At 45.7% G+C, this 27,716-nt stretch overlaps 1 protein-coding gene across 1 annotated transcript in view; it reads right to left on the reverse strand.

Annotated features, from left to right (window-relative positions):
- The window catches only part of XXYLT1 (xyloside xylosyltransferase 1), a 155,429-nt gene that overhangs the window by 110,051 nt on the left and 17,662 nt on the right, over positions 1 to 27,716 (reverse strand). Inside the window, exon 2 of the mRNA XM_016135308.2 lies at positions 15,448 to 15,595. Coding sequence (XP_015990794.2) covers positions 15,448 to 15,595 — 148 coding nt within the window. The remainder of the gene's footprint in view (positions 1 to 15,447; positions 15,596 to 27,716) is intronic.

Here is a 27,716-nt window from a genome sequence, read left to right on the forward strand (position 1 = left end):
GTTTCAGACCTATCATCTCAATTATGCAAGGTAATCAGAGCATAAGTTTTTATCTACAGTTGGTAGGTCAAAAAATAGAGACAGAGGGATAAAGACCAATAGATTAAAAAAAAAGTCAAGAACACTCACACATTGCTGGTGGGCATGGAAAATGGAAAATTTTTGCTATTTCTTATAAAACTTAACATGGAACTACTATAAGATCCAGCTACTGTACTTTTGGGCACTTATTCCAGGGAAATAATTTATGTTCACACAAAAACTTGTATATAAATGTCGTAGCAGCTTTATTCATAATAATCGAACAATGGAAATAACGTAGATATCTTTATAGGTGAATGGTTAAACAAACTGTGGTATATCCACACCATGAAATACTACTCAGCAATAAAAAGAAATGGATTATTGATACATGCAACAACTTGAATGAATCTCCAGAGAATTATGTTGAGTAAAAAAGCCAATCCCAAAAGGTTATATACTTTATGATTCCATTTATGTAACATTCCTAAAATGACAAAAGTATAGAAATGGAAAACAAATTAGTAGTTGCCAAGGTTTAGGGGAGTGGATGTGGCTATAGAAGGGCAATATGAAGATCCTTGTGGTGATGGAATTGTTCTTTATCTTTATTGTATCAATGTCAATAGTATCCAGGTTGTCATGTTGTATTACGGTCTTGCAAGATAATACCGTTGGGAGAAAACTGATAAAGGATCACTATATTATTTCTTACGACTACATGTTAATCTACAATTATCTCAAAATTAAAAGTTTAATTTAAAGAAAGAGAGAGAGAGAGAGAGAGAAAGACTCAAGAGACATGTAACCCTTGTTTGGATCCCAATTTAAGCAAACCTATAAAAATTAATTTCTAAGACAACTGAAGAATGTGAACATTGCTTGGATATTAGATAATAATGAATTACTGTTAATTTTGTTAAATGTGATAAAGATACTATGTTTATGTTTTTTAAAAAAAGAGTACTTATATGTCAGAGATACTTATCAAAGTATTTAAAAATAAAATAATAATACGATATCTGGTATTTGCTTTGAAATAACCCAGGGTTGGGGGAGTAGAGATAAAATAAGATAGGCTATGAGTTGATGACCATTAAAGCTCAGTGATAGGTACATAGGAGTTCATTATGCTATTCTCTCTACTTTGTATATATTTGAAGTTTTCTTAATAAAAGGTGGGGGAATGAAAAAATGTGTTCATCTGGTCCACCTTGGGAAACAGAACTGCCAGATGGGCACCGTTGTCCTCCATTATGCACAGTCAGCCTGCCTTGTACTGGATACCACTACATGGAAAAAAAGTAGGCGGTGCCCAAATGTCACATCCTTCTCAAAGCCTTCCCCAAATTCCTTAGCCAGAGGTGCACCCTCCTTTGCAGTCCTACAGCCCTGTGGTATAACTCTGTATCAGTTATCTAGTGCTGCATTACAGGTTAGCCCAAAACTTAGCAGCTGAAAACAAATACTTATTATCTCACAGTTTCTGAGACAATTTAGGCACAGCTTAGCTGGATGCCTCTGGTTCACAGGCTGCAATCATGTCACAATTCACTCATGTGGCCAGTGATGCGCCTCAGATCCTCTTGGCTGTTGGCCAGAGATGTCAATTTCTTCCAGAGCAGGCATTTCTGCAGGGCAGCTCATAAATCACGGCGGCAGGCTTCCTCCAGAGCAAGGCCTCAGAGAGGAAAAGAAGGCATCCCAGACGGAAGCCATGGTCTTTTATAGCACAAATCTCAGGAGTGTTATGCCACCACTTTTACCACATTCCATACGCTAGAAGTAAGTCAGTGAGTTCAGCGCACACTCAAGAGAGGAGCATGAACACCAGGAGGTGAGGCTCTTTGGGAGCCATCCCAGAAGCTGCCTACCACTTCCCCTAAGGTGAATGGTATTTGTGTGACAAGAATTTCTAAATCCCCAACTAGAAAATGAAGTCATAGGGACAAAACTCCAATCTGATCCACGTCTTTTCCCCTCCCCTCCTGTGACAATGGCTGCTCTGTATCTGAGAGCAGCAGTTACACACTTACCTACCTCCTACACCCTTGCTGAAGAGGGAGGCCCAGGTGGCAGTTTGGGTACCACAGGGCCTCACATGCTCTGGTCCCTGCTGACTGGATCAAGGACAACAAAAAATCAACAATGTATGGCCTGCTGTTTGGCCAAGAAATTCTCTTCAAGATCTGAAATGGGAACTACCAACAGATGATGCCTGTTATGGAGAAGTTATAACAAACTGGGGGCCCATGCAAGCTTCAGTTCCGTGGGAACAGAAAAAAACACATTAAAAAAAAAAAAAAACAGTTGTAGAGAGAAGAAAATGGAGAAGTGCAGGCAGAAACAAAGACATCGTTAGATAGAAAGAGAAAGTCGCCAAAACAGATGCGTCCCCCAGAGCTGCAGCAAGTTCTGAGCACTCATGTTCCAGGCCCTCCCATAATAATCCCTCTTTTCTTGTGCTGGCTGCATGAGTCTCACCTTCTCATAAGAGAAGGAGAAGGGAAAGGAGAGAGGGGGAGGAGGAGGAAGAACAGAAAGGAGATCATCTCGAGGTCAGTCACCAAATCAATTCATAGTCGCAAGTTCACTCCTGCCCCGGGCACCGTTAGTTCCCCAGTTTCACAGCTCTGTGATTAATGACTATAATGAGTGAACCTTATTATGTGACAGATGATGCTTTAAAGAAAATCAACATGGTACCCGACTACCCCAACTCAGTGCAGAAGGGAAAACCATCACCCACTGTACCCCACATGCTCACCCACCTCTCAGAGAGAAGTCATGCCCAGAAATTAAAGTATGAATGGGATTAGGATAGGTACCAACCAAGCCTGGTTAAGTCAGTCCTAAACCAGAGCAAGAATTAGTATAAGGGAGGGAAGAAGTCAAAAAGCTAAAGTTTAAGGCAAATGAGACTTGTGATAACTCCCTGGGAGACAGGAAGCTCTAAAACAGCATTTCATCACCTACACTCCACGCCCATATGCCTGATATTCACTTAGTGAAATCGCCTGGCTGCTGAGAATTCTTATCCATACGTCATAGGAATCATCCTCCCCAACCCTATCCACACACCAAGGGCTTTTGAATTTTATTAAAAAGTTAAGGTTAATGTCATGTCCCATCATGCCTAACTTAAGACTCTCAAGGGGTTTTCACACCCCCAAAGGTCCAGCAGAGGTAGCCCTGCCGACACTGGGTACTTGGAGAGCCTGTTTTTTTTTTTTAGGGGGCCCCTCTTTAAGGCAGAGCCAGTGATCAGGAACTTGGGGGAGGCCCTCCAGGCCAGAAGAAGAGTTGAGCAAACCCAGGAAGTCAAAAAACAGAGTGTAGGTTTAATTAAGAACAATGTAAAGCAGCCGATGTGGCTGGAGAACAGAATAGATGTGGGGGAGTAGCAAAAAATTAGGCTGAATGGGAAAAATGGCCCAATGAGGGGAGTCAAGGCATAGATCCCTATAGCTCTCTCTCTCTCTCTCTGGAGGCCCAGACACAGCCAGGAATAGTCCAAAGAATGTCCAGAAGCCAGAGTAAGTGGGTGGGGAAGAGAAAGAAGAGCAGGCCTGAGATTCAATCCAAGATGGTTAACCAATAGAACTCGGTCATCAGCAACTACACATATAGCTTGAGTAGAGAAACCAAGTACTCTTCTGTCAGAGGGATGATGCACAAAGGTAGGGACAAAGAAAAGATGCATACTTAATGTCAACCCCAGAGGTGTTTGTTGAGCACACTGGACTCACAAATTTGGGATGAAATCATCTACAGATCTGAAATCATCCACAGAGGCAGCACCGCTAGGGCACATTGGCCTCTGCCCAGGCTGCCCAGCACAGCCCTTGTCAAGAACACCTGCCCTTCTCCTCACACCCCACCCTTAACCCCTTAGCCTTCAAGGCCTGGCACAAACCCACTTCATCATCTTTGACAAATCTTCCCCTCTGAACTCTAACAGAACTGGCAGTACCTGGTCCATTCTCCATGCAAGTAATCCGACATGATCGCCCTTACGTCCAGGCTCAGTGCTGCTGCTGCTCCACTGACCTCCGACCCCTGACTATGTGAGTACTCATTTTCTTGGGCTCTCTCCACAACCAGAAGGCAAGCTACCCAAGATCAGGGCAGCATTACCCACCAAAGTGTTCTGCACACGGCAGGAAGACAGACAGCAGACCCTGTCGTACAGGTGACGAGGTGCCTAGAATAAATGCTGCTTGACCTCTTGACAGCAATAAATGCTGGCTGATGCCTTAACTGATAGCCAAACATTTAAAAGAAGATCCTGAAAAGTTAAAAAACAGAATCTAATAGAGGTGACCAAAATGAAAGACTTTACTATTCAATCAATTTGGCAATGATTTTCTTTAGCTTACAAAGAGATTTTAGCATTAACTTAGTAGAAAGTAGTCTCTACCACATTACTATTTTTAGCGTTTTATGACAAATTTGTTCAGCTGTTCCTCTTCAGAATAAGAAGACTTAAATGCCTCAAATTTGCTCCACAGGAACTGCCAGAAAATAGTTTTCACTGAAATCACTGGACACATGTTTATAACCTTTGTTCAATATTTACCCAGATGTTCCCACTCAGGCAAGTTCCTGAATATCTGTTTTGCCTTTTGCTCTTCCACACGAGAAATCCTGTACCTCACGCTATGCCAAACGCTGGCAGTCAGGGCACCATCTGCAACACCAGGAAATCAGAATCCACTGTGTTTCCTTAAGGCTTAGGGGATCCATCAAGAAATGGTTGTCCAAAAAATTCAAACTCCTGGTTGTGACTAACCCACAAGGAACATCCAGTTTCTATGCAATTTATCAGAAGCTGCTGACCTTCGTCCCCAGGCAGCTCTAAATAGGCTTTGGAAAGTCCTGAGGTAACCCCCAAAATAGAGTAGTTCAACATACACACCTAACAAAAATTTATTCATTTAATTCACATGACGAATATTTGTTGAACACCTACTATGTACCTGGTTGTGTTCTAGGCAATGGGAACACAGCAGTAAATAAATGCATAAAACTTCCTGCCCTTGTAAAGCCTTGGTGGGGGTGACAAATAATGAAAAATGAAAAAGTAAAATACATTCTCTATCAGATAGATAAGGACTATTAAGAAAAATAAAGCAAGGTAGGGGTTATGGGTGCTACAGAAGAGATGAGTACAATTTTACAAGGATGGTCAGGGATATCCCCCGAGGAAGTGACATCTGAACAAAGACCTAAAGGAGGTGAGGGAACGAATGAGCTATGGGGATATCTTCAGGGAGGGTGGTCCAGGAGGAGCGAGCAGGGAAGATGGTACAGCTTAGTGGGGAGAGCTTGCTGAGTAGGAGCTGAACTGACCACCAGAGCTTTAAAGAGGGCTTCGGGCTCAGGAGGCACTGCGTGGACACACGAAGATAGAGAACAAGAGCTGTGAGACTCGAACAGGCGTAACTACTACTCAGCTCCATTGCACCTAAAGCCCCTGTGGTCTGTGGCTGTAGATGGCCAGTCTGCACCCTGGGTTGTATCCAATTCCTCAGTCTGCAGGTGAGGACTGGACACCTGGGCAAGGAAGGGCTTGCCCCTGGGCTCACAGAAAGGTGGTGACTGCATTAAAAATTCTAGACAGCTGCACCTGGTGTGGTGTTTTGGAGCCAGACAGAACAGGCCTGCTTCCTTTTCCCAGGATAGCTCTTCAGAAGCTGTGAGTCGTCTCTAGTGTGTGGGTCCAGTTCCCTCAAGGGTGGATTTCAGCTGCCCTCTGGGTCACTATCCTCTGAAACCACTCCAGTCTGACAATGCTTTGAGGGCGTTCTGCTTGCAGAGTGGCACCAGACATATATCTCCCTCTTTTCAAACAACTCTATACCCAGGGTCTCACCAAGATTCATGATCCAGGGAAAGTCTTCCTAATGCTTCTGGGTCTGAGGCAAACTTTGGTCACACCCAAAACTACTTCAGATCTGTTCAGGAAGTAGTCATGGTATAAGTAACACAGTATGTGAGTAATTAAAATGCCATACCCAATGACATGCTCCACTGGCCATGCTGCAGGGAGAAAAGACTGACAGGAAGTGCCTTTCTCTAAAGGCTGAGGCTTCCTGTCCCCACCCACATCGAAACAGAGAGAGCTACACAAGTGTTGTTAATTTATTACTCTTATTTAAGGGCAAGTACTTCTTTTGGTGAGTTCTGTGAAACAACCCTATCTTAGAATGTGAATGCGTATACTTCAAAAAGGTGTCCTGTGATAAGTGACATTTGAGAAATGCTAGGTGAAACATAGTTAAACATTTTTTCACTTCAGTACTTTTGGATTTTGGAGTTTTTGATTTGTTGATATGTATTTGACCTTCTGAGAGGAAAAACACTAATGACACCGGATTCTGAGCATCTCTCCATGCCAGGCACTAGGACCTCACTTTCCTCCAGCCCAAGTAAGCATGAGGGCTAGAGGAAAAGAAGTAAATGATACCTCTCTCCCAGGACCCTGACCCCCTTCTCCATCACACCCCAGGTTCCAGAATATATATACATGCCTCTGCAGGATCCCCTCCCATTAGATGCATGTCTAATGGATAACTAAACATTGATTACAGTTTCCTGATCTGGTTTCAAACTGAACAAAGTTATGAAGTTCCATAAACTAGCCTTAAAAGCCTTCTCTATTTTATAAAACTGTGGTGAAAGAACAGTAGAGAACACTGGACACAGCAGTGAGTAAAAATACAAAAAACACTGAACAAAGAAATCCAAACTGAATATGGTTTTTACTATACTTGTCACATTTCACTTAAAGGGAAAAACAAGATGAAATTTTAAAGAATTTCTGCAAAAGGCTGCACACAGGCCTCAGGGTTTAAAAGCATGAATGAACAAATGAATAAATGCGTGCTGCCGGTCTGGATCTTTCCACTTTGGTCTTCCCCTGACCGTGTAGCCTTTCTGGCCCAGCCTCCATTCTTTACCATGTGGGCCTGTGAACCTAGGGTAAGATGCACTCGTACACTAATTACCAGAAATTCGCACCACCCTTTCTCACCCAGCACCACTGACCCAAAGTGGACACAAGACTGTTCTCACAAGAGTCCAGTCATCTGCCTCCAGCCTCAGGACAGCAAAGCAATAGTGACAGGCTGCTGAAATGAAGAGACTCAGGGGTGATGGCACCCATAATGCTGGGAGAAGGGCTAGAAGCGGGTCTGGGTCACCCCCACCCCCATTCATCCTAAATCAATTTTGTCATTCTTTTCTACAACAGCAAGTGTCACACTAGGTTTCAAGAAGGTAACCCTGGAGCAGAGAAGGCTCAGGTCCCAAGGCCTACCTGTTCAGGTATTTAACAACATTTTGCATTTACCTGGTCTTCTTAGGCACATAGATCTTCTTAGGAAACATGAGCAGCATGGGATGGTGATAATGTGCTACGACTGTGCAGATGTCAGGTACCTGGATTCCGGAAGCTGGTGGAAAAAGTCTTTGGGGATTTTGCAGGAGATGAAGCATTTTTAGCTGCATTACTCCATTTCCAATTCACAGTAATCCTGAAAAGAAGGCAGGTCAGAGACGGCAATCCTCACCTGGGGGATGAGAGGTGAGATGACTTGCCCAGGAACACCCAGAATATTCTCTTATCCTGTATCAGAAGATCTTTCCAAAAGGCAAAGTGAGTGATCTAAGAGTCTGAGAACAACTCCAGCCCCACAGCCTCTGGTGCAGTGCTTGCAGGCACAGCTCATCATCGCCACTCAAACAGCTAACAATTACTGGGCCCTCGCCATGAGCCATGCACAGTGCTAAGGGCTATCACAGTTATCATCTCATTAATACTCTGAAGTGAGTACCATATCATCCCCATTTTACAGATAAGGAAACTGAGATCCAGAGAAGAGACAAGCTAACACTTTACCATGTTCCAGGCACTGTTCTAAGCCCATTACATATACTAATTCATTTAATTCTCATAATAACTCATGAGATGTAAACTTTAGTTATCTCCATTCTATAGATGAGAAATTGAGACATAACCAGATTTGTAACTTGACCAGAGTCACACATCAGGTCAATGATGGGGCTGCCATGAACCCAGGCACTTTGCCAGCAGGCCTATCTCCTTAATTAGTATACCATTCAGCCACTTTTAAGTAACTTCCCAATGTCACAAATCTAGTGATTCACAAAGCTGCAATTTATACCCAGCTCTATCTGCCCCAAGAGTTTGAATCCCTATTCTCTATGGTCTACCAACCAACTCCGCTGCCAGCCTGCTTCAGACCTGCCTGGCTCCATGTTCCCTGCAGACATTGGGCCTGGAAGTCGAAAGAAGCTCAGACGTGATCATCTATTGACCGACACAGTAAAGCGGGGCCAACTCTCTAGAACCGTGAAGTAGCATTTCAAAATCTCTAGGATTCCAGAGACCATGGCTGTTGGCACGGCAAGGGGGCAGACATCACCAGCAGGATGTGCAGGATGGGGCCCAAGCAGTGGACACATGCCCTATGAAAAATGATCATCCACAATCTTTAAGCATGGGCAGAGGGAAATAAAAGTAATTTTAAAGAAGAGAAATCTGACAAATACTACCTTAGCCAGGTTATCAAGGTCAACATCAAGAGTGATAAATCATGAATCCCTGATATGATGTGATATATCATTGATATGATGTGATGAAAATCGTACCTTACCTCTGTGGTCTTCCTCCCCAAAACCTATAACTCCAGTCTAATGCAGAGAAAAACATCAGACAAATCCAAGTTGAGAAACAATCTCCAAAATATCTGACCAGTACTCCTCAACACTGAAAAGGCTACCAAAAACAAGGAAAGTTAGAGAAAATTTCACCAACAAGGGAAGCCTAAGGAAACATAACAAGCAAATGTAATGTGGTATTCTGGATGGGATCATGGAACAGAAAAGGGACATGAGATTAAAACTAAGGACATCTGAATAAAGTGTGGGCTTTAATTAATAATATATCAGCAGTGGTTTAGTAATTGTAATAAGTGTACCATATTAATATAATATGTTAATAATAGGGGAAATTGGGTGTGGGAATATGTGGGAACTCTCTATACTATCTTTATAGTCTTTTTATAAATCTAAAACTACTTCATAAAATAAAGTTTTTCCTTTTTAAGAGATTATCCAAGACTAGACAGTGAGACAGCTGTGGAGAAGATTCTAAGGCCCAAAGTGCAAAGGACGAAATGGGATTCTGAGACGTTAGAGTGAAGAAGACACACAGACACATCACACACACACACACACACACACACACACACACATCTGGAAGGGTGTATAACAAACTGAAAATGGCAGAACATATAGAGAACAAGCATATACACAATCTACACGGCCAATACACTCCTTGTACATATGTGAAGGTAGCATATGCCCCAAGCAACGCTCAGAGAATGCCTGGCTAGAGAGGACCAAGGAATTGATGGAATCCAATATCCTCTATGAATAGCTGGGGAAAGCGAGGCTAGGAGAGAGGTGGAGTGAGGAGAGGCTCCACAACTTGAACCCATCCCTCTTCTGTGCAGGATGTATGCAGCATAACGTGCAGAACTTCACTCCTCAAACTTTGGGGAGGGAAACCAACAGAAACACAGGGCACCTGGAAACATGACCCCATCATGGGCACAGGACAGCAAGCTGTCCCAGACTCCACTGGGACCCAAGGTATATAAACCACTTATCTCATATGTAGCTTGTTTCATCCAAAGCTCATCAAGAAGTGCACTTTTTTTCTTCCTTTCTTAAACCTTTCCCTCATCTCATTTATTTATCCAACAAACGTATTATTCATCTCATTCCCTTGGGGCATCTATCTCAATTCGGTGTTTAGAGGAAAGCAAGCAAATGGGGCTAATTCATACTAAAGTGTAAAGGACTGACAGATAAGTGGTTCCATGGCAAGAATATCTGCATTGGTTTTATGACACCACAGTTGGAGTTCTGAGTAGGTGGCTATCTGTTCTGCCTATTCTCCTAACTTCATTTCCTCTTTTTATGAACCCATAGAGTTGCTAAAAACTGCAAGCTAGTTCATAACTGTTCCTGCAGCAAGCAGTGTAATGACCTCTGTAACTCCCGGGCTCTCATGGAAAGAGAGAGGCTATGCAAAAGTTGGAGATGCCTGTCAAGTCTCAGTGGGTACTATAGCTTACCTTCTGTATGTTTGTGCTTGGTACACATAAGCATGTGTGCACACACACATATATACATGCGCACTCTAGATAAGCTGCTGCTTGAGGCCAGGAAATCCACCTGTGGGTCCCTCACAGCTTGTCCATAATGCCCAGCTCAGCAGATGCTCAAAAAAGATATGCAGCCGGACCCCAACATCTCCCCCTACAATCCACTCCCCATCTTAGACGTGTCAGTTTTCCTAAAGCATGGTCTGGTCAGGTTCTTCCCTATCGAAAATGCTCACAAAGACTTTGTTCCCTGCATCCAGGGCCAGCCTTCAGCTTGTAATCCAAGCTTCCACAGCACACGCCAACCACCCTCGCCCATCTTCTCTTCTATTACTTTCCAACATGTGCCCTACCGTGTTTGTCAAAAGTCTGTTGTTTCCCAAACACATACCACGACTCTTCCCAACTGCCCAAACTGCTCCCTATCTATTTTCACACAATAAAACTTTACCCACCCTTCAAAGCTTAAGTACCACCTCCTCCATGAAGCCTTCCTCCTTTTTGACAAATGCCTGTGCCTCAGTCTCTTTTGAAACCCTCAGCATTGTGTGGGCCTCCCTTGTGGCCTTCGTGACACTCTGCCTCATTGCTGGACCATGCTACCCGCCCCACTGCTCTGATCCCATGGAGCAGCAACCCAACAAACATCTTCGAGACACTCAGAGTGGCAAACACCAGACCCCTGGCAGAGGATGTCTACTGGCAAAGGGTTCACAGAACAGGAGAGCCTCACAGGAAAGTCTCCCAGGGCCTCTGGCCAGCGTTACACACTGCCAATTGTCTAGGTCCCTGCCTTCTCTACCCAGGGAGAACCCCACCACAATCATACACCAGGCATCATGGCTCAACCTCGGTAAGAGCTGTTTTTATGACCCATGTCACTAAACCAGAGCCAACAGCTCCAAGGAGCCATGTGACACAGGAGAAGGAAGCTGGCAGTCCCTCAGGAGCTGTTCTTCATTCCCTCTGGCTCCAGTTAGGCAAAAAATGTTTTCTTTTCCATTGCGTAAGATGCTTCCAATGGTGACAAACCTGACACCATCGACAGGAGGAGATAAAAGCCCTGTGGGTGTGAGGAGAAGAAAGGGGCTGCATATCTGTGAAGGACACAGGGGCAGGCAAGTGTCCGCAGCAGGATCTGCCAGCCAGCCACATGTGACCCCTCCGACAAGCAATGGAAAGAAAAGCAAGCTCTAACCGAAATCAGAGCCAGCCCGTCGTGCCTGCAGGGCCCCTTCATTCCTCACTCTGAACACATGGTCTGGGCGGCACTGCCGCAGGACAGTCTGGGCAAAATACATGAGGTTAACCACCCCCAACCAGCGCAGCCCAGCCAGACCTTCTCCATAGGACGGCAGCAAGGGGCCAAGGAGAAGGGAGAGGAAGTCAGGTTTTATAAGCTTCGAGATGCTATATGGGTAGGAGAAGCTAGGAATTCAAGTCTGGCCATTAGAATAAGCCTGGGCCAAGGCATCAGAAACCTGGCTGAGAGGTCCAGCTTGCCCTAAAATTCAAGAGAAACGGCCAGATCTTAGCTCCACCCTTCCTCTCCTGTCAATCAAGGATAGTACTTGTCCCGATGCTAGTATATGGCTGCCTGAAGTCCCCCCAAGAAGACAGACATCGATGGGCTCAGAAAATTGTACAGAACCTCACTCGTGCAGGCTGATTACACTGCAGTAGAGCACAGCTGACACAGGACCTGTGGCCCGGCAACTCCACCTGTGGAGAGCTATCACAGGAAATAATCTCAATTAGGGAAAATAATCTCTAAGTATGTAGATATTCATCACTGTATAATTATAACTGCAGAAAAAAAATAGAAAGCATCTAGGTAGACAACAAAAGGAAAATGATAAAGTGCACTAGGGTTCATCTCCTTAATGGAAACATTCAAAAAAATTTCAAATGCTATGGTTACACAGAAAATGGTGATAGATAAAATTAACTGAAAATGTCATAATACAGCTTTACTTGTACCGTTTCTTTCATTTTTTGAGATTAAATGAAGGTTCAATTTCGTACTTTAATATGTAGAAACATTCAGAATGCTTTAAATACATAGTATAACTTCTACTTTGGCTAAATTGTTAAAAAGCTGCATGGGAAAATATTTTAAAGTAATCAAAAATTAATAGCAATGATGTTTACGTAGTAGTAAGGATAACTTTTGTTCTATTTTAATGTAGTTGTCAGATATTCTCTTATAAATGAGCATTGCTTTTAAAAAAGAAAGAGAAGTAAACATATTTTAAAGGTAGTTTAAGAACAGAAGAGTAATTCTTATACTACAGGGCCAGCGGCAGGAAGGGAGGCTTGGACATAGAGAAATAACCTGGATTTCTAAAGCAAACACCAGACAGGACCTCCAGAGACATAACTGAAAAAAACACAACTTTCCTGACCAGGCCTTCCTGGATGGAACCAAGGGTTTGTGACCCACTCATACATCATTCTCATTTTCCCAGAGAAAAAAGAACGATGTGAAATACACTAACCAACATAGCAAAATGGCAACAATTGCACAAGAACAAAATCATCAACAAAGCCCAAAACAATAGCAATTTCTATAATTTAAAAAAATGAATACAAAAAAAAGGCAGCAATAAAGAGCCATGACAAACTCAAGATGGCACTAACAGTGCCTGAAAACAAAGCATTCTTCATAAGCTGCAGGAACTCCAAAGGACATGTCCGGGAACCCCGCACAAGGCCAGGTGCTGTGCGGCAGCCAGACTCTGCTCAGCAGAAACAGCCTGGACTCTAGGAACTCCAAGACTGCTCGATTCATTTTATGACTGCAGATTTTAGTAATTCCTAATAATTCTTTTCTTAAGAAGTGGACGTTGGGCAGATGTAGCAATGAATCTCTGGCAGCATGTCATCATTCGCCTGAAGAAGCCGAGAAAGGCCTTGGCGTCTGGGTCTGTCCACTGCACCTCTCACACAGCTCCTTCCTCACTTCCTGACACAGGCACCTCAGAGGCATGGGCCGCACTTGGAGGGGCACCAATGATCTGATCTAATGAATCCACAGCAAAGCTCTGGCCAAAGCCTTGTGTCTGCAGACATCACCCCTTGGACAAGGCCAGGCTACCAGGCAGGGTGAAGCCAGAGAGGCAGACTCTAAGTTTCGTCATCTGTACTTCACAACTCACCACCTGGCCCCCGTTGGCACTGTCAGGCAGAGTATCTTCTCTGCCCTGACAATCCCCAAAGAAGAACTGTCTATTTCCCCTCCCTCTGGTACCCCAAAGCATAACTTGGCCTAGAGTTTAGCACCTGATAGGCAGAGAACTAACAGCTGAAAGGTGGGGAGGGAAAGGAAAGTCGGGTACGCCTCCCCCCAGATCTGCTGTCCCTTATTGGTTCTTTTGGCACGGTGTGTCATTCACAGCCAACCATGCATGCGGGACAACAGGACTGGTCAGATCCTAAAGGTCCACCTAGTCGAGATGTTTCAAACTACTTTAATTATGGAACCTTTTGACCATATAGAATCCTGCTCCAAACCCTATCTACACAGCAATCAACACAGACTGTGAGGAGTGGGGATGGGGCAGGAAAGGTAGGGGCAAGAGTAGAATCTCTTTCCCTTGGCCCTTCAAACTACAGAACCCCACAGGGGATTCCTGTGACGCTGGACTCTTCAGATGCAAGCCAAAACAGCTCACTAGATCAGCCTCCTCATTTATAGGTGTGGAAACTGAGATTTACCGAGACAAACTAGATCAGTCGAAGGCACACAAGTGTTTAGTAACAGGGCCAGGACCAGCACCTTCACCTGTCTCCCTCCCCCATCAAATCCAGGAGAGCAGGTACCTTCTTCTGGTCTGAGTAGCCCACAACGCCTGCACCAGGCCTCCCTGGAGACCCAGTATGGCCCACCTGAGAGGATAGAAGTAACCACTATTTGAAGAAGTAGGCCTCCACATCAGACAGACCTAGGTTCAAATCCCAGTTCTGTCACTTAAGTGACTGTATAACCCTGAGCAAGTCACTCAAGTCATGATCTTTCTCACCTGTAACCTCACAGGGCTGGTGGAGGGCTTTGGGGAGCTCACGGAGCTGTCCCTAGTTTCTGTGAAGAATCACAAATGCTAATTCTTCTTCCATGCCCCTTTGGTGAGCTCGTCTCCTATCTCAGGCCCCCGCCCCGCTAAGAGAATATGAAGGGGCCTCCTTGGTGTAGGAACTTAACTTATAGAGACAAAGCCCCAGCTAAAATGGACAGGCTAGATGTTCCTGTGGAATGACAACCTACCAGTGGAACTGAGTGTCAGCCTCCAGCTCCTGAATCCTGGCTTACGAGCCCCTTCAAATGGTGGTGATCTTCATACCTGGTCTGGTGCTTTCTCTTCCAGTCTGCTAGGCCAGAGCAGCAGGCCTCCACCAAATGGCTTGGTTGTCCCCTAGGCTACCAAGTTCTGTCCAGTCTGGGAACTCCTGGATACTCAACCAGTCACAGTTCAGAGACCTGCTACCCCCGAAGACCCCAAAACTCCCTTCATCACCCCTAAAATGCTCAGGTGCTGGTTCACCATAGCCAGAACGTGGTCAATATCCAGGGCTCCAAAATCAATTGAGGACCATTTGGAGGAGAAAATCCAGAAGCCCAGAACACCCTATGAATGAGAACCCCCCACACAAGGGTTCTAGTCCAAAGATGACCAGAGCTATCACAGACCAGACAATTGCATCTCTTCTACCCTGCAGGGAAAAAGCCCAGAAAAACCTTTAATTGTACATCAGACTTTTTAAAAAATAGTCCGACTCAGTCATAATTTGCACCTCTCACATCTAGAGTCAATATTTTAAAGTCAGATAAGTATAGTTTCAAACCAGAAAGAACAGCCTAATGGATGTAGAAGAAGGGTCATCTAGTCCTATCTGCCATTTATCAAATGAGCAAAGTGAGTCCCAGAGTGGGGTGTGTAAGACACACAGAGTCAGGGCTGGAGCCCAGATGCCCTGAGTCCGAGGACATCACACTGCACCATTCGCACTGTGTCCCCGTGAACGGGCCCCAGGAGCTGTGCCGCCCAGGGCCCTGCCCTTGATTCTCTGTGCAGGAAGCTCCGTTACACAAAGGGTGTGGCTGGCCTCCTCGCCCTCCTTCGTGCTTTGGTGGAGCTCTTCTGATACTGGACACCCGCAGTACTGGAGCCAGGGAAACAGAGGCAAACACCCAATACCAGGGGCTGCTGCCCCTGGCAGCCCAGGTTACCTTTGGGCATGATCTGGTGCATGGCGACCGAGAGGAAGAAGATGGAGTCGCTGTAGTAGGTGCCTGAGCCGGCACTGAAGTGCTTCTGCATGGCCTCCACAACGGGGAAGAGCTTGTCCGTCAGCACGGCGACATCGTGGAAGACGACCTGCAGCAAGGCACGAGGAAACCACAGGAGTGAGCAGACCAGCTCCGGCCACCCAGCACACACACGGGCCCACAGAGGGGAGGCAGACAGTGCCTCTCAAAGGTCACAAGCGGGGGGTCCCAAATGAGAGTTAAGGAAATGGGGGACAATGAGTAATTGGGATGGGGGCATCGTTGTGTGAAGGGTGCGCAGGCTTCCATGAGGGGTGTGTAGTGGAGGGTGGGAGTGGGGGTGGGGTGGGAGCAGCCCCTAGTCTGCTTTCGGCTTTTGAACTTTGAACTGGGCCATCCTGAAGGTAGCTCTGTGCCGTGTCTGGAACCATGTGAAATTGTCTAGCCCGAAAATTGGGACCCTCAGCATGTCTGAGAAACTGGCATCAGCCCCAGCATTGACACCCCTGGTGGCCGCTACACATGTTCCACAGGCCAGCCAGATGCTCCATGTCCCTTGCCCAACAGTGTGAACAGTGAGACGGTCCCTGGAAAATAGGACCTGGAAAATGCCTTATGCTGCAGTAAACTCACACATCAGCTCAACCAACACTGTGAATGTCTCAGACACTTTGGTGGTGTTGTATAAGGAACAACTGGACACCACCTTCCTCAGAACACTTAGAGTCTAAAGATGCCACCAGCTGCTGAACAGAGCTCTGCAGTTTATGAAACACTCTCATATACACATACTGATCCTCATGACAACGTGGGACTTCAGCAAGGCAGCCATCACCATTATAGCTTCAAATTACAAATGGGAAAGCAGATACTCACAGAGGTCACACTTGCCTAAGGTAAGCTAGCTAGTGAGTGGCAGAGCCAGAATCTGAACCCTGGTCTCCGTTCTAAGTCCTGTGCTAGAATCCAATTATAAATGCATCCTCTTTCCTTAACAGTGACCAATGGAGGAGGAAGACATCGGCATGACCAGTGATTAGACAAGAGTACTAATAGGACACCAATGAGCTGGTTTCCTTATTTGACATTAGTCCATATTTAAGTCCATCCCACATGGAGCCTCAGCTTCACTCAAGATACCAAATTATCATGCACTCTGCTCATATACTGCTTGTGAAGTTTTCCCTGTTTGTCTATGTGCCCTGCAATATCTAGAACATTCCACTGCACACCAGAGGCACTCAATAAATACAGCTCGAGCCAGAATGTTCCTTTTCCTCCTTCTTCAACCCTCACAAGAAATCTGCTGAAGGCCCTTTCCACCTCCCTCTTCGTTGGTAGCCAACAGGACAAGCCTGCGAGGCTACCACTCGCTGCTCAGCCACCACCACCTGACTCAAGGGCCAAGAACCTATCTGAACAGGGTGCCAAAGGAGAGGCCACACAAATCCTCTAACTGGCCTTCTTATGACGTCAATGGCCATGTCAGCAGGAGAAAAGACAGGTGTGGTTGGTATCTGAGAAGTTCTCAAGCAGGTGGGCTCCATTTTGTCATTCACCAGTCTCTTGGTGTCCCCTGCCCAGCCTGCACTCCCAGAGCCTTCAATTGTTAGATGGTTAGAATAATCACTTCCCATGGCCCTGCAGTGGTGGTAAACCACCCCGTCTGCTTTTCCCTACTTTAGGTTCTGCTTTTGGCCAGAACCTGTTTTTATCTGAACTCACTTAAGCATTTGCTTTTGTCCTTAGCTGTGTTTAAATTTCTAAAACACTATTAAACTTAGAAATATTTTTATATCGTGTTAGTCCTCACCATTCCCTAACTGTAACCCTTCAAATCTCTTAGCAGTGCCCAACCTTTTTGCACTAGGGACAGGTGCTCCTATGAGAATCTACTGCCTGCTGATCTGAGATGGAGCTGAGGCGGTGATGCTAGCACTGGAGGGGAGCGCCTGCAAATACAGATGAAGCTTCACTTGCTAGCCCATCGCTCACCTCCTGCTGGGCAACACGGTTCCCAATAGGCCATGGACCAAAACTGGTCCACAGCCCAGAAGTTGGGGACCCCTGCCTTAGAAAGTCTTTTTAAAATTTCTTGATAGTGCATTTCTCTTCCTTTTCTGACTGATTTTCTTTTGACTTTTTCTTTTTTGTGGGCTCTTAACTTGAGATGGGGAATCCAGACCAGCTCTGCAGTTTCCCAACACAGATACCATCTTTCACCTCCTACCCCCCATGTGCTGTCCCCACCCCATCCCTGTGACTTCCTGGCCGTGTTGGCATCACAAATCCTGACAGGTTTCCCTACCTCCTGCCTTGCCCCTCTCCAAACCAGGCTCTATTGTACCTCTCAAGAAATCTTCTAAATATATAAATTCATTTCTCTCTCTCCTTGGCTTCAAAACCTCTGATGGTTTCTGACTCCCCTCTTTATGAGGCCCTGCATTAGTGGCTCTGGCTACCCTTCCCACTCTCTCTCCTCCAGGGATTGGGTAGAACTGAACCCAGCAATCCTCGCTCTGCCCACCACACCTTGGTGTCCTATATGTGCTTATATATTTGTACCTACTTTTTGCACCGTCTGGAACCCCATCTCACCCCACCTCTGCCTCCCAGCTCTCATCTGCCTGGTAAACTCCTATCCAGCCTTCCAACCTCGCTTGAACACCTACTCCAGCCTTCATGCAACCTCCTACAACTCATCACGCACTCCCGTGCGCCCTGTATCACATGGAGGGAGGATCCACTACCTGTCTGGTTCCTCTACAGACCTATTTCTACATCTGCTGTACGGGACACTCCTTGAGGCCAGAGGCTGTGATTGCTCTGTGCCCTGTAGCCAGCCCCTGGCCCCCTGACAGGCCATCAGTATAGGTTTGATGAACTAAATAAATTGCACTTTGGGTAAGTTACTAAACCTCTCTGAGCCTCAAATACAGAAATGATAACACCAACCTCCTAGGGTGGCTATTAGGACTACCTGGGTCAAGCAGATAAAGCACCTAACTCAGGGTCTGTCAGGCTGTGCTTAGTCCCAAGTGTTAACATAGTGGCCCCGCCTCCCTCCTCAGCCCCCTGAATTTCCTCTCCTCACTAATCAGTTTTCACTCTGAGTCTCATTATACATATAAACCACTGCTGGAAACTGGAATTTTACAAGAAGCTGGAAGCTGACAAGAGGGCTTTCTCAGAAATGGAAGCCTCTGTATTCATTAAAAAGGGAGAGAAAGAATGGATATGTATAACCAGACACACACACACACATACGCACACGCACACGCACACACGCACACACGCACACACGCACGTACACTTAGCATAGGGCCTGCCACAGCCAACCTAAGGGAGATAAAAAGATTTCAGCAGCCAGCTTTTTCCCCTACTTGGGCCCCAATTTCACCCCACAGGTTCACAGGAGACAAATTACATCCCATCCACATTAATAGATTTATGAGGACAAACTGTACTCAGTACATTGTTCTAAATGCTGTATGGTAAAGCCTGCTCCAATGAATATTTCATATAATAAATCTACTTAAAGATAAATTAATATGTTCCATGGAATACACTTTATATATATAGCAAGAAGCAAACCACAGACATTACAAGTATGAATCAAAACACCTAGGCCTTTCAAAGTCTAAAACACATTTGTAGACCACACTCTCCCAAGGGCAGGGTCAGAGTCTGGCACACCCCGAGTCTGCCCTCCCAGCCCAGGGTATGGTGCCTGGAAGGCGTAGAGAAGCAAGAGTGATGGAGAGAGAAAAAGAGAGAAAGAGAGCCAGAGAAAATGCCACCCTCCCTTCGTTCCTCCTCCCTTTCAAATTCCCCACCTTGGGGGCTGCAGGAAGAATTACCATGTAACCTAGAAAACCAGGAATACAAGGTGACTCCCATATTAAAGGCAAGGAGCCAATAAGAAGATCTAAAACAATGGCTTGCACCAACTAAATTATGTGATTTTTAGAGAGACAGGTTAAAATTGACAGTCAAATCACTATAACTTGTATTAATTTTATATAGTTTTAAATTTTAAAAATCCTATTATAAAATACTATCTTTCTAACTCCCAGCTTGCAAAATGATTTATTTTTGAACCCTTTATGTGCATCCTCAACATTAATGCCTTTATCAACCTTAGAGTTGAGTTATCCAAGCAGTTTTCCAGAACCCATCAACCTCGTCATCCAATTAAGATGTTGACAGCTCCTTGTGAATTTAAGTGGGATGTCATCATTGGAAATGGTATCCCAACCCACAAGAACTCATGTTCATATTGTTAAAGCAGTTAGTTTTTTCATTAGCCTATAATCGTATATTTGTAGCCAATAAATATATTCCATTTATTAGTAATCTTTAAAGCCTCGCTTATATCAATATTCCACACTTATAAAACCAAAAATAATGACTGAATCTGTTACATTTCTTTGTCTTTTATTTTTAATAATGCTGTCATGTGACTTCTAGTGGCACTCAAATTCAGTAACGACAGGTTGTTTCAGGCTAAGGTACTGTCAAGCTATACTTTGTTGTTCAAAAGATAGCATGCCGTTGAGAGAGTACTGTGTAATATGAGACTTTGGAAAGACTCAACTCTTAATAAAGGACAATTTGGGAATGGGGGAAGAGAGGAGGCTGGCTTCTCATATCTACCATGCGCAGCACATTCTCAACATTTCCAACACAGGAAGGCCAAAGCAACCAGAACAGTGAGCCTGGTGCCAGGCAGGGGCAGACGGTTTTGCCAGCCTGGCCCTGGGCGTGCTGGCACAGACGGGCCTGAAAAGCCATGCCACTGCTCCCTTAGACGTTCACTAGGGACGTAAAGCCACGCCAAGCCTTAGCTCAGCGTGGTGGAGAAAACTCATTAATCACTTGGCATGCCCCACTGGGAGTCAGGTCACGCCATGCTCTTGGAGCCAAGAAGAGAGGTGGAGGGGGCTGGCCCTGCACACAGAGAGATGCCAGGTTTCCAGGAAACACCAAAGCCTACTTGAAGAACAGCAGCTCCTCCAGCCACAGGATGACAAAGTCGCTCCCGAAGCTCAATCAGAGACTGGCCCTGAAAGAGCTGCTGGAGGGAAGAGTGACAGCGTGAAGCTCTGGGTAACCTACCCAAATACCTGGCACACCACGACACGTGCTGGAATCCACCTACAGCAGGAACAGCAAACAGGTGTCCACCTGCACCAAGGGACTGCCCAGAGCACTGGATAGGAAGGATTCTGCTGCAGTATCTGGACTCGGCAAGAGGGTATGCCACCATCAACGGCAATGTCCACAAACTCACGCCCCTGGTCCACCCCGTGGCGCTGCCTGGCTCTGAGGTACTCTGACTGGGATGGAAGGTGGTCCCAGGTCTTCCTCCTGCTACACTCAGCCCACATCCCGGCCCGACCTCTGCTAGGGACTGCCCAGCGCTCAGTCAGGTTCCTTCCACACTCTTCATGCTGAGCGGGGAGTTCTTATTTACAAACCATGCTACTAAAATTTCCAAAGCAACCTAAACCAGTAGGTAAACACAATTCTTAGTTGAAGAGGTCCTAATACAGCAGATAAAGTCACTAAGTATGGATATCTGCCTCACAGTTAGAAATAACATGCCCCTGTGCGAGTCCCCTGCTCGTAGGCCTCCTCCAGCCTGATAGGACACCAGGGGAGAAAGAGGAAGAAAGTCCCCTTAGAGCTCAAGAAGCAGGACAGGTCTTTCAGGAAACTGACAAGTACTTGGCATATTCCCAAGGAGAAGTTGTTTAAGCCTTCTCAAGGAGGGGCAGGTCCCCTACTATCCCCTTGCCCCACAGCATCCTTCAGGACAATGGGAGAACAAGTATCAGAGCGACTTGATCTGAGGGCGGCGGGTGGGGACGGCATGGGCCCCACCACAGGCTGCTTGCCTCCCACAAATGCATTCCTAATCTGTGTGATATTGGTAATCAATTCCAACAAGAGCTGGAAGACAAATGCTTTTCAGAAAAGAAAAATTGTCTTCTCTTTGACTTACACTATAAATGTGAAGGCATATTTCTATGAAGGAAAGAAAAATCTAACAGACTGACAGTTTTCAGCGCCACAAACATGCCAAATACTTTTACACTTCAGGGCCTTTGCACTGGCTGTTCCCTCTTTCAGAAGGCTCTCCTCGAGAATCTTCAGGTACCTAGATCCTTCAAGCTAGTCAGGTATCAGTTCAAAAGTCAACTCCTGAGACCTTCCCTGACCAAAAAAGTAGTTTCACCCCGTCCACACAGAAAAACACACTCAACCAGTCTGGCTATTCAATGACCAGATTTTCTCCATAGTACTTTTCACCACCTGATATGTTATCTTTTTAAGAGTCTAGTCATTTACTGCCTGCCTTTTCCCAGGCCCCAAATAGCCTGTAAGGTACCACAAAGGAGGAACTTTGTCTGTCTTGCTCACAGCTATGCATCTAGCTCTTAGCAAAGTGCTTTACAAACAGTGGAAGCTCAGCAAATGATTGTTGTGGGAAGAAATGAGCAAATAAATGAGCAGAGCTAAAAGCATCCCGAGAGGACAAGGTAAGTAACATAACATTCTGCTTTAGGACACAGAGCGGTGATGACCTCGCGGACCCTGTTCCTCAGAGGACCTGAGAAGTCTGAGGCTCCTTCCTAACCCTGGAATCACCCACTGGGTGTGTCATGTGCTTCCCCACTCCCGACCTGGCCTTTACCCAAAGGAGAGGAATTTCTTCCACATGAGACTTATTCTAAACCTTTAGGAATATGAATCTTCTTTTCACCTTTCACCTGCTGGTTAGAATATCCAGTAGGGCTGGGCTGCAACATCTCACTTTGTCGCTGAGTTGTAGCCTAATAACTCAGTGTCCAACCTGCAAGCTGCTTCAGAAAAACTATGCCTCATATTTTCATTTTTATTTCTGAAATTATATCTTCAAAGGAATTTGCTTAAATGACATTTTCTTGGACTAGAGAGTGATAGATGACTGATTGGAAGTCGGTAGAGGAACAGAGAGATCTATTGACCCCTCTTTAAAAAAAAAAAAATCTATTAAGTCCTAAAACCCTATCAGTTATAAGGGACAGATGGCCCCACTCAGTCACACTGCTTCAGGGTTCTAGTGGGTCTAGCTCTGGAAATGGCACTGCAGGAAGGCTATGAGCAAACTTCCAGAGCATGTCCAAAGGAGGAGACTAAGGTGGCAAAGGTCCAGAAGCCTTTCATCTAAGGAGCAAATAAAGGATCTGTGGGTATTTGCCCTGAAGGGGGTTGGGGGTAGAGGACTATGTGATCTCACACAGACGTCAGGTCATTCTCTCCCGCTCCTTCATCTATCCCCACTCATGTTTTCACTAGGTTTTAGTTTCTTGCCTGTAATGAAGAGAGGGCAAATAGCAAACCTCAATTCTCTGTAGACTCAGGGGCCCGCAACAGAGCAATCAAGCACCACAGGGAAGAGCAGGCCACCACAACAGGAGGAGAGGAGACCTCAGCTCCAGAGCTAGCCCTAGGGCCCTCTGTGCACCCAGTGTGGCTGCACCACCTCTTCTGCCCCCTTACTGTCTGTCCAGTGGTAACAGAGCCTTTAGCAAGCAAATAAAGAGATGAAGACCTTGTTACCACAACCATGTATAAAGGTTGCGTATATGAGAATAAGCAAGAAAAAGGTTGGTGTGTCTCATAGGTACTCCGCGCTGTAGACCTGCACACGCCTGGTCCTTCCAAGGGAATTACCAGGAAATATGGCAAACCACGGGGATGAAGTCATATCCTTAAGAGGGCAAGGAAGAAACCGAGAAAAGACGAACACGTTGCGAGGAGTGCAGAGACAGAGGGAGTAGCCCAGACACACCTCTGAAGGCCATTATAAATGGACCATAAAGTGACTCCAAAGGAAAGGTGGGGGCAAATAAGAAAGTCTGTGATACCTTCCAGACTCAGTGAGTGTTCATAACCAGCTAACGGTGACAATCAGCTGTGGCCTGTACCCTTGCAGAAATTCTTGATGTAGCTGAGGGGTTCCATAAGCATAAATGCGTAATTTCTATAGCACAATTTTGCATCCAACTCTCAGAGCCTAACACCAGCTTCACCTCGCCCCTCACCAGCTCCTGCCCCCGCCCTGTCCCAGTTCCCATCTCTTCGACACTGAGCGGTCATCCCCAAAACAAATGCACTCATTCACTTCCTGCCTTTCTCCAGCACTCACTAAAGAATACTTTGTGATCTCTTTAAAACAAACCATCCTTACATAGTGGGTATAATCATCCCTCAATTTACTTCTTTTATAAATTATGAGGTTTTTTGGTTTTACATTTAATGCCAAATTTTCCTGACCATAGAAGACAATTTTCTACCATAATGTTTTTCACCCCAAAAGATAAGAAACGACATGAGAGAGAAGGAAAGAGGGAAAGGAGGTGAGATGGTAGGTGAGAAGGAGAACCACGCTATTGGGATGTTACTGTGATTTGAGAGTACATGGTCCTAGTCTACCTCCTTACCAAAAAGCCAGGCGGTTATAGATCTGTCCGGTCTTCTCCACCAGATTCCTGCATTTGTTCTTTATGTGGTAATTTCCCATGACCTCTGACGTCCCAAAGAACACTGTGGTTTTACCCCATGTGACACCCATAAGGATGCACTTAGCTAGCTTCCTGCTTCGACCAGGCAGGCAGGAAGGTGGCCTCAGCCAGGGGGCCTGCCCCACACTCCCAGAGGCTCGGCTGAGCCTCACTCCACACTGGCCGCCACACCCCTCTTGGTTCTCTGGGACAGGGACACGCTGGTGCCCAAGCAGAGAAGCCATGTCCCCCGAGTTCCCCGCTGAGTTCAGGCCAGTCAGACTCTGGGGCAGTTTCTGTCATTTTCTGAAGCTGCCCACTCTCCTAAGTTTTACAAAACCCCCTTGTCCAGTGCTCCCCAAGATGTGGTACACACCTCTGGAGCAGTACGATAGGGCCTTCTAAGAGGCACACAGACCAACCATTCTATTTTAATACTTATAGACTTATTTTAATAGGTAAAATAGTAGGAAAGTTAGTAAAAAAAAAAAACACCTTTGAACTATGTTTTCACAGATATTACCTAAGGAGAGGCTAAGGAAAAAGGAGGCAAAGAGGCAAGTCAGTCTTAAATACATATTAAGTAGGTAGTGTTGCAGGCAGTTCTGAGATATTGGCAAATACCGTGAAGGGAACATTCAAATGGCCTGACTTTGGGGACACCGCTCATGTCCATCACCTCCTTTCGCGGGTGAGATGATGTGTTTAAAATGCCAAGCACAGCGCCAGCAGCCAGGAGGCATTCACGGACTGAGTCCCTGCCCTCCCCAAGGTCACATACCACTGACGTCAGAACCAGATCTCCTGACTCATCTAAAGCCTCACCACTAATTCCCTCCTGTAACCTCAAGCTAAGACAGTCTCCTATGGGCCACGTTGAAGGCCTCACACTTCTCTAAGCCCCACCACACTAAGCACTGGCGTCTGCTCATCATGGGACCAGAAAGAAGGGAAATTAAACATGTGCCAGGCAGCGATGTGAACAAACATGAGCTCATCCAATCCTCACCATGACGTGCCTTTTATAACAAAAGTGGCCATGGACAGAAAGGTGAAATCACCTGTGACTTGGTGGAGGGTTGATGCGCAGATTTGAGCCCAGGCCTTTCCGATTCCAGAATTTAAACAACTTCACAGTCACTAGGGACTGTCCTCACTCCACCTTTCTATTCTATTCTGCCATGGAGGGGCAGAGCCCCTGACTGCGCACACTACAAACTCAGCTCTGTCAAAGAAATAACAGGGTGTTTATTAGCCCTCTGAGGCCACAACTCTATGTCTGAAAACCTTGCCATTCCCCTACATTATTAAAGGCCCTTTTCCCAGATGGGTCCAGAATCCCCCTACTTCTTCCTACCCCTACAGGCCACCATTCTCTCCCCTGGAGCAGACAGGACAATGACCTCCAATAGGTCTCCTTTCATTCTGTCCACACAACAGCTAGAGTGATCCTTCTTTACTCAAAACCTAGAAGCGGTTACTCCTGCCACTCAGTCAGAGCCAGAACCTCCCCTGCCTCTTTCCTCTAAGTCTGACACCCTTTCCCACCTCCTTCCCCCTGCTCCTCTGCAGCCACACTGGCCTTGCTGGTCCTCAAAAATTCCGGGCACCTCTGACCCAGGTCTCTGCTCACTGCTCCCACCACCCAGATGATGGCTTAGTACCTGCCTGGCCAACTCCTTCAGGCCTCTGTTCAAATGTCACCTTCTCAATGACGGTGTCCCTGCCTACCGAATGGAAAATCACGACTGCCCCATGCTCCCTAATGCCTCTTCTAACATACCGTATGATTTGCTCGCCTCCTAAGACAATGTACAATTTATTTACTCATATTTGCTTATCATGGAACAACAAAGAGATGAAATGAAACCAGACCCTTTTTGAGCCCTTACTTCACTGTTGCAGGCAGCAGAGCAGACCAATGGTATCAGCTTATTTAATCTCCTTCCTGCCAGAATGGAAGCTCCACAAGGGCAGAGATGTTTGACTCTATTGTTCACCGATCCCGGGATAGCGCTGGCACCCATTAGGCTCACAGTAAACACTGGCTCACCGAAGGTTTCACAGAGCAGCAATACTGGATGGGGTACATGAACCTCAAAAGGGCTCACCGCAAAAAAAGCAGTGCTCCTTTGCTCTGGTTTCCGTGAACGTCCCCAAGGGCAGTCCTTGGCTTCTTCTCTGTCATCACTAATCTGCTTTGGCTTTAAGCCCTTGGCATCTGAGGTCCTTCCCTCGAGCTGTATGAAAGCACAAACCACCATTTCACGAGGGAACAGTTTCATGACACAGGGAGGGGACGACCAGGCCACTGCCTCCTACAAGGCGTCCCCTGACACCCCCACTCCAACCTGCCTGCTATCCAAGGCTCGGGCCCAGGAGTCATTGCTAGGAAAGTGGGACTATTTTGCTAATTGAAAAAAATTGAAAGTGGGTGAGTAATACACAGTGCCAAGAGGGACTTGGGTCGCCGATTCAACCCTCATGTTTCAGACAGGAAAACTGTGGCCCCGCGAGGGAGGAAAGGGCTCTCCCCAGGTTACATGGCTGGCCACTGGAAGCCAGCCCCAAAGCCAGGGCCCGTGCCTTCTCAGAAAGCCCTGCGACAATCAAGTCGAGACTGGAGTAGAGGCTGTCCCACCTTCAGCTGGAGGCACCCTTCTCTTTGTCCTCGTCCACAGAGATTCTGAAAACACTGGGAAGACAGGCCCAAGTCTCTATACAACCAGAAAGTTTGCAGTAGTGCTAAGGAATTCTCAAGTTTTCCCTCGATTTCCCTCTTATCCTGTTTTCAACGTCAACCTCAAGGTTCTGCCTCCTGACACAAAGGCAGCAGGAACTACACCAAGAAAAGGGGAGTCCACAGCAACACTCAGGAGGATGTGGAGTAGGAGCAGGGCCACCACGCTGGACAAAAGCTTAGCAGGATCTTGGAAAGATGCACACGCCCCAGGCCAGAAATGCCCGTCCAGGGGCAGAACCTGGAGAGACTCAAGCACCTATATGTATGCGCACATGTGTACCTGGATGTTCACTGCAGCAATATTTGCAATGACAAAGTGTGTACAACATAACCATCCACTTCTCAGGGCAAAAATAGATAAACTGAGGTCTATTCATAATGAAAGCCTACAAAATGAAGTTTAAATGACCAAATAAGACTTACATGTATCAATATGGAAAACTATCAACACTATAATGCCCAGTGAAGAAATATTAAAAGAACATTTAATCAGAGCATTTATATAACTGTTTAAAACACATAAAGCAATAAAAATACATTTTTATATATGTATACCTATATATATTTCTCAGAGACACATATATTTATGATAAAAGTATAAAAACTCAAATTCCGTAAAGCATGCTACTTTCTTGTGTATGATAGTGAACACCTCTGGGATGGTTGGGATGGGGAAGAAATAGGGGTGTGCTTTAGCTATATCGATAATATTCATTTCTTTAAAAACAAGAATCTGAAGCAAATAGCAAAATGTTAGTCCCTATTTAACATATATAATAGGAAAATAAGTTTATTACATCTTTTCTGAATCTTTCTATATTTGATATTTCACAATTTAAATTAATGTATAAAAATACTAAAAACGAAATTTTTGTTAAGTAAAATAGTACATAAGAGGACAGAAAGCAAGGCCGTGTGATATAAATTAGCTGGCA

The sequence above is a fragment of the Rousettus aegyptiacus genome, unplaced genomic scaffold, assembly GCF_014176215.1.
Source record: "Rousettus aegyptiacus isolate mRouAeg1 unplaced genomic scaffold, mRouAeg1.p scaffold_m13_p_4, whole genome shotgun sequence".
Classification (NCBI taxonomy): domain Eukaryota; kingdom Metazoa; phylum Chordata; class Mammalia; order Chiroptera; family Pteropodidae; genus Rousettus; species Rousettus aegyptiacus.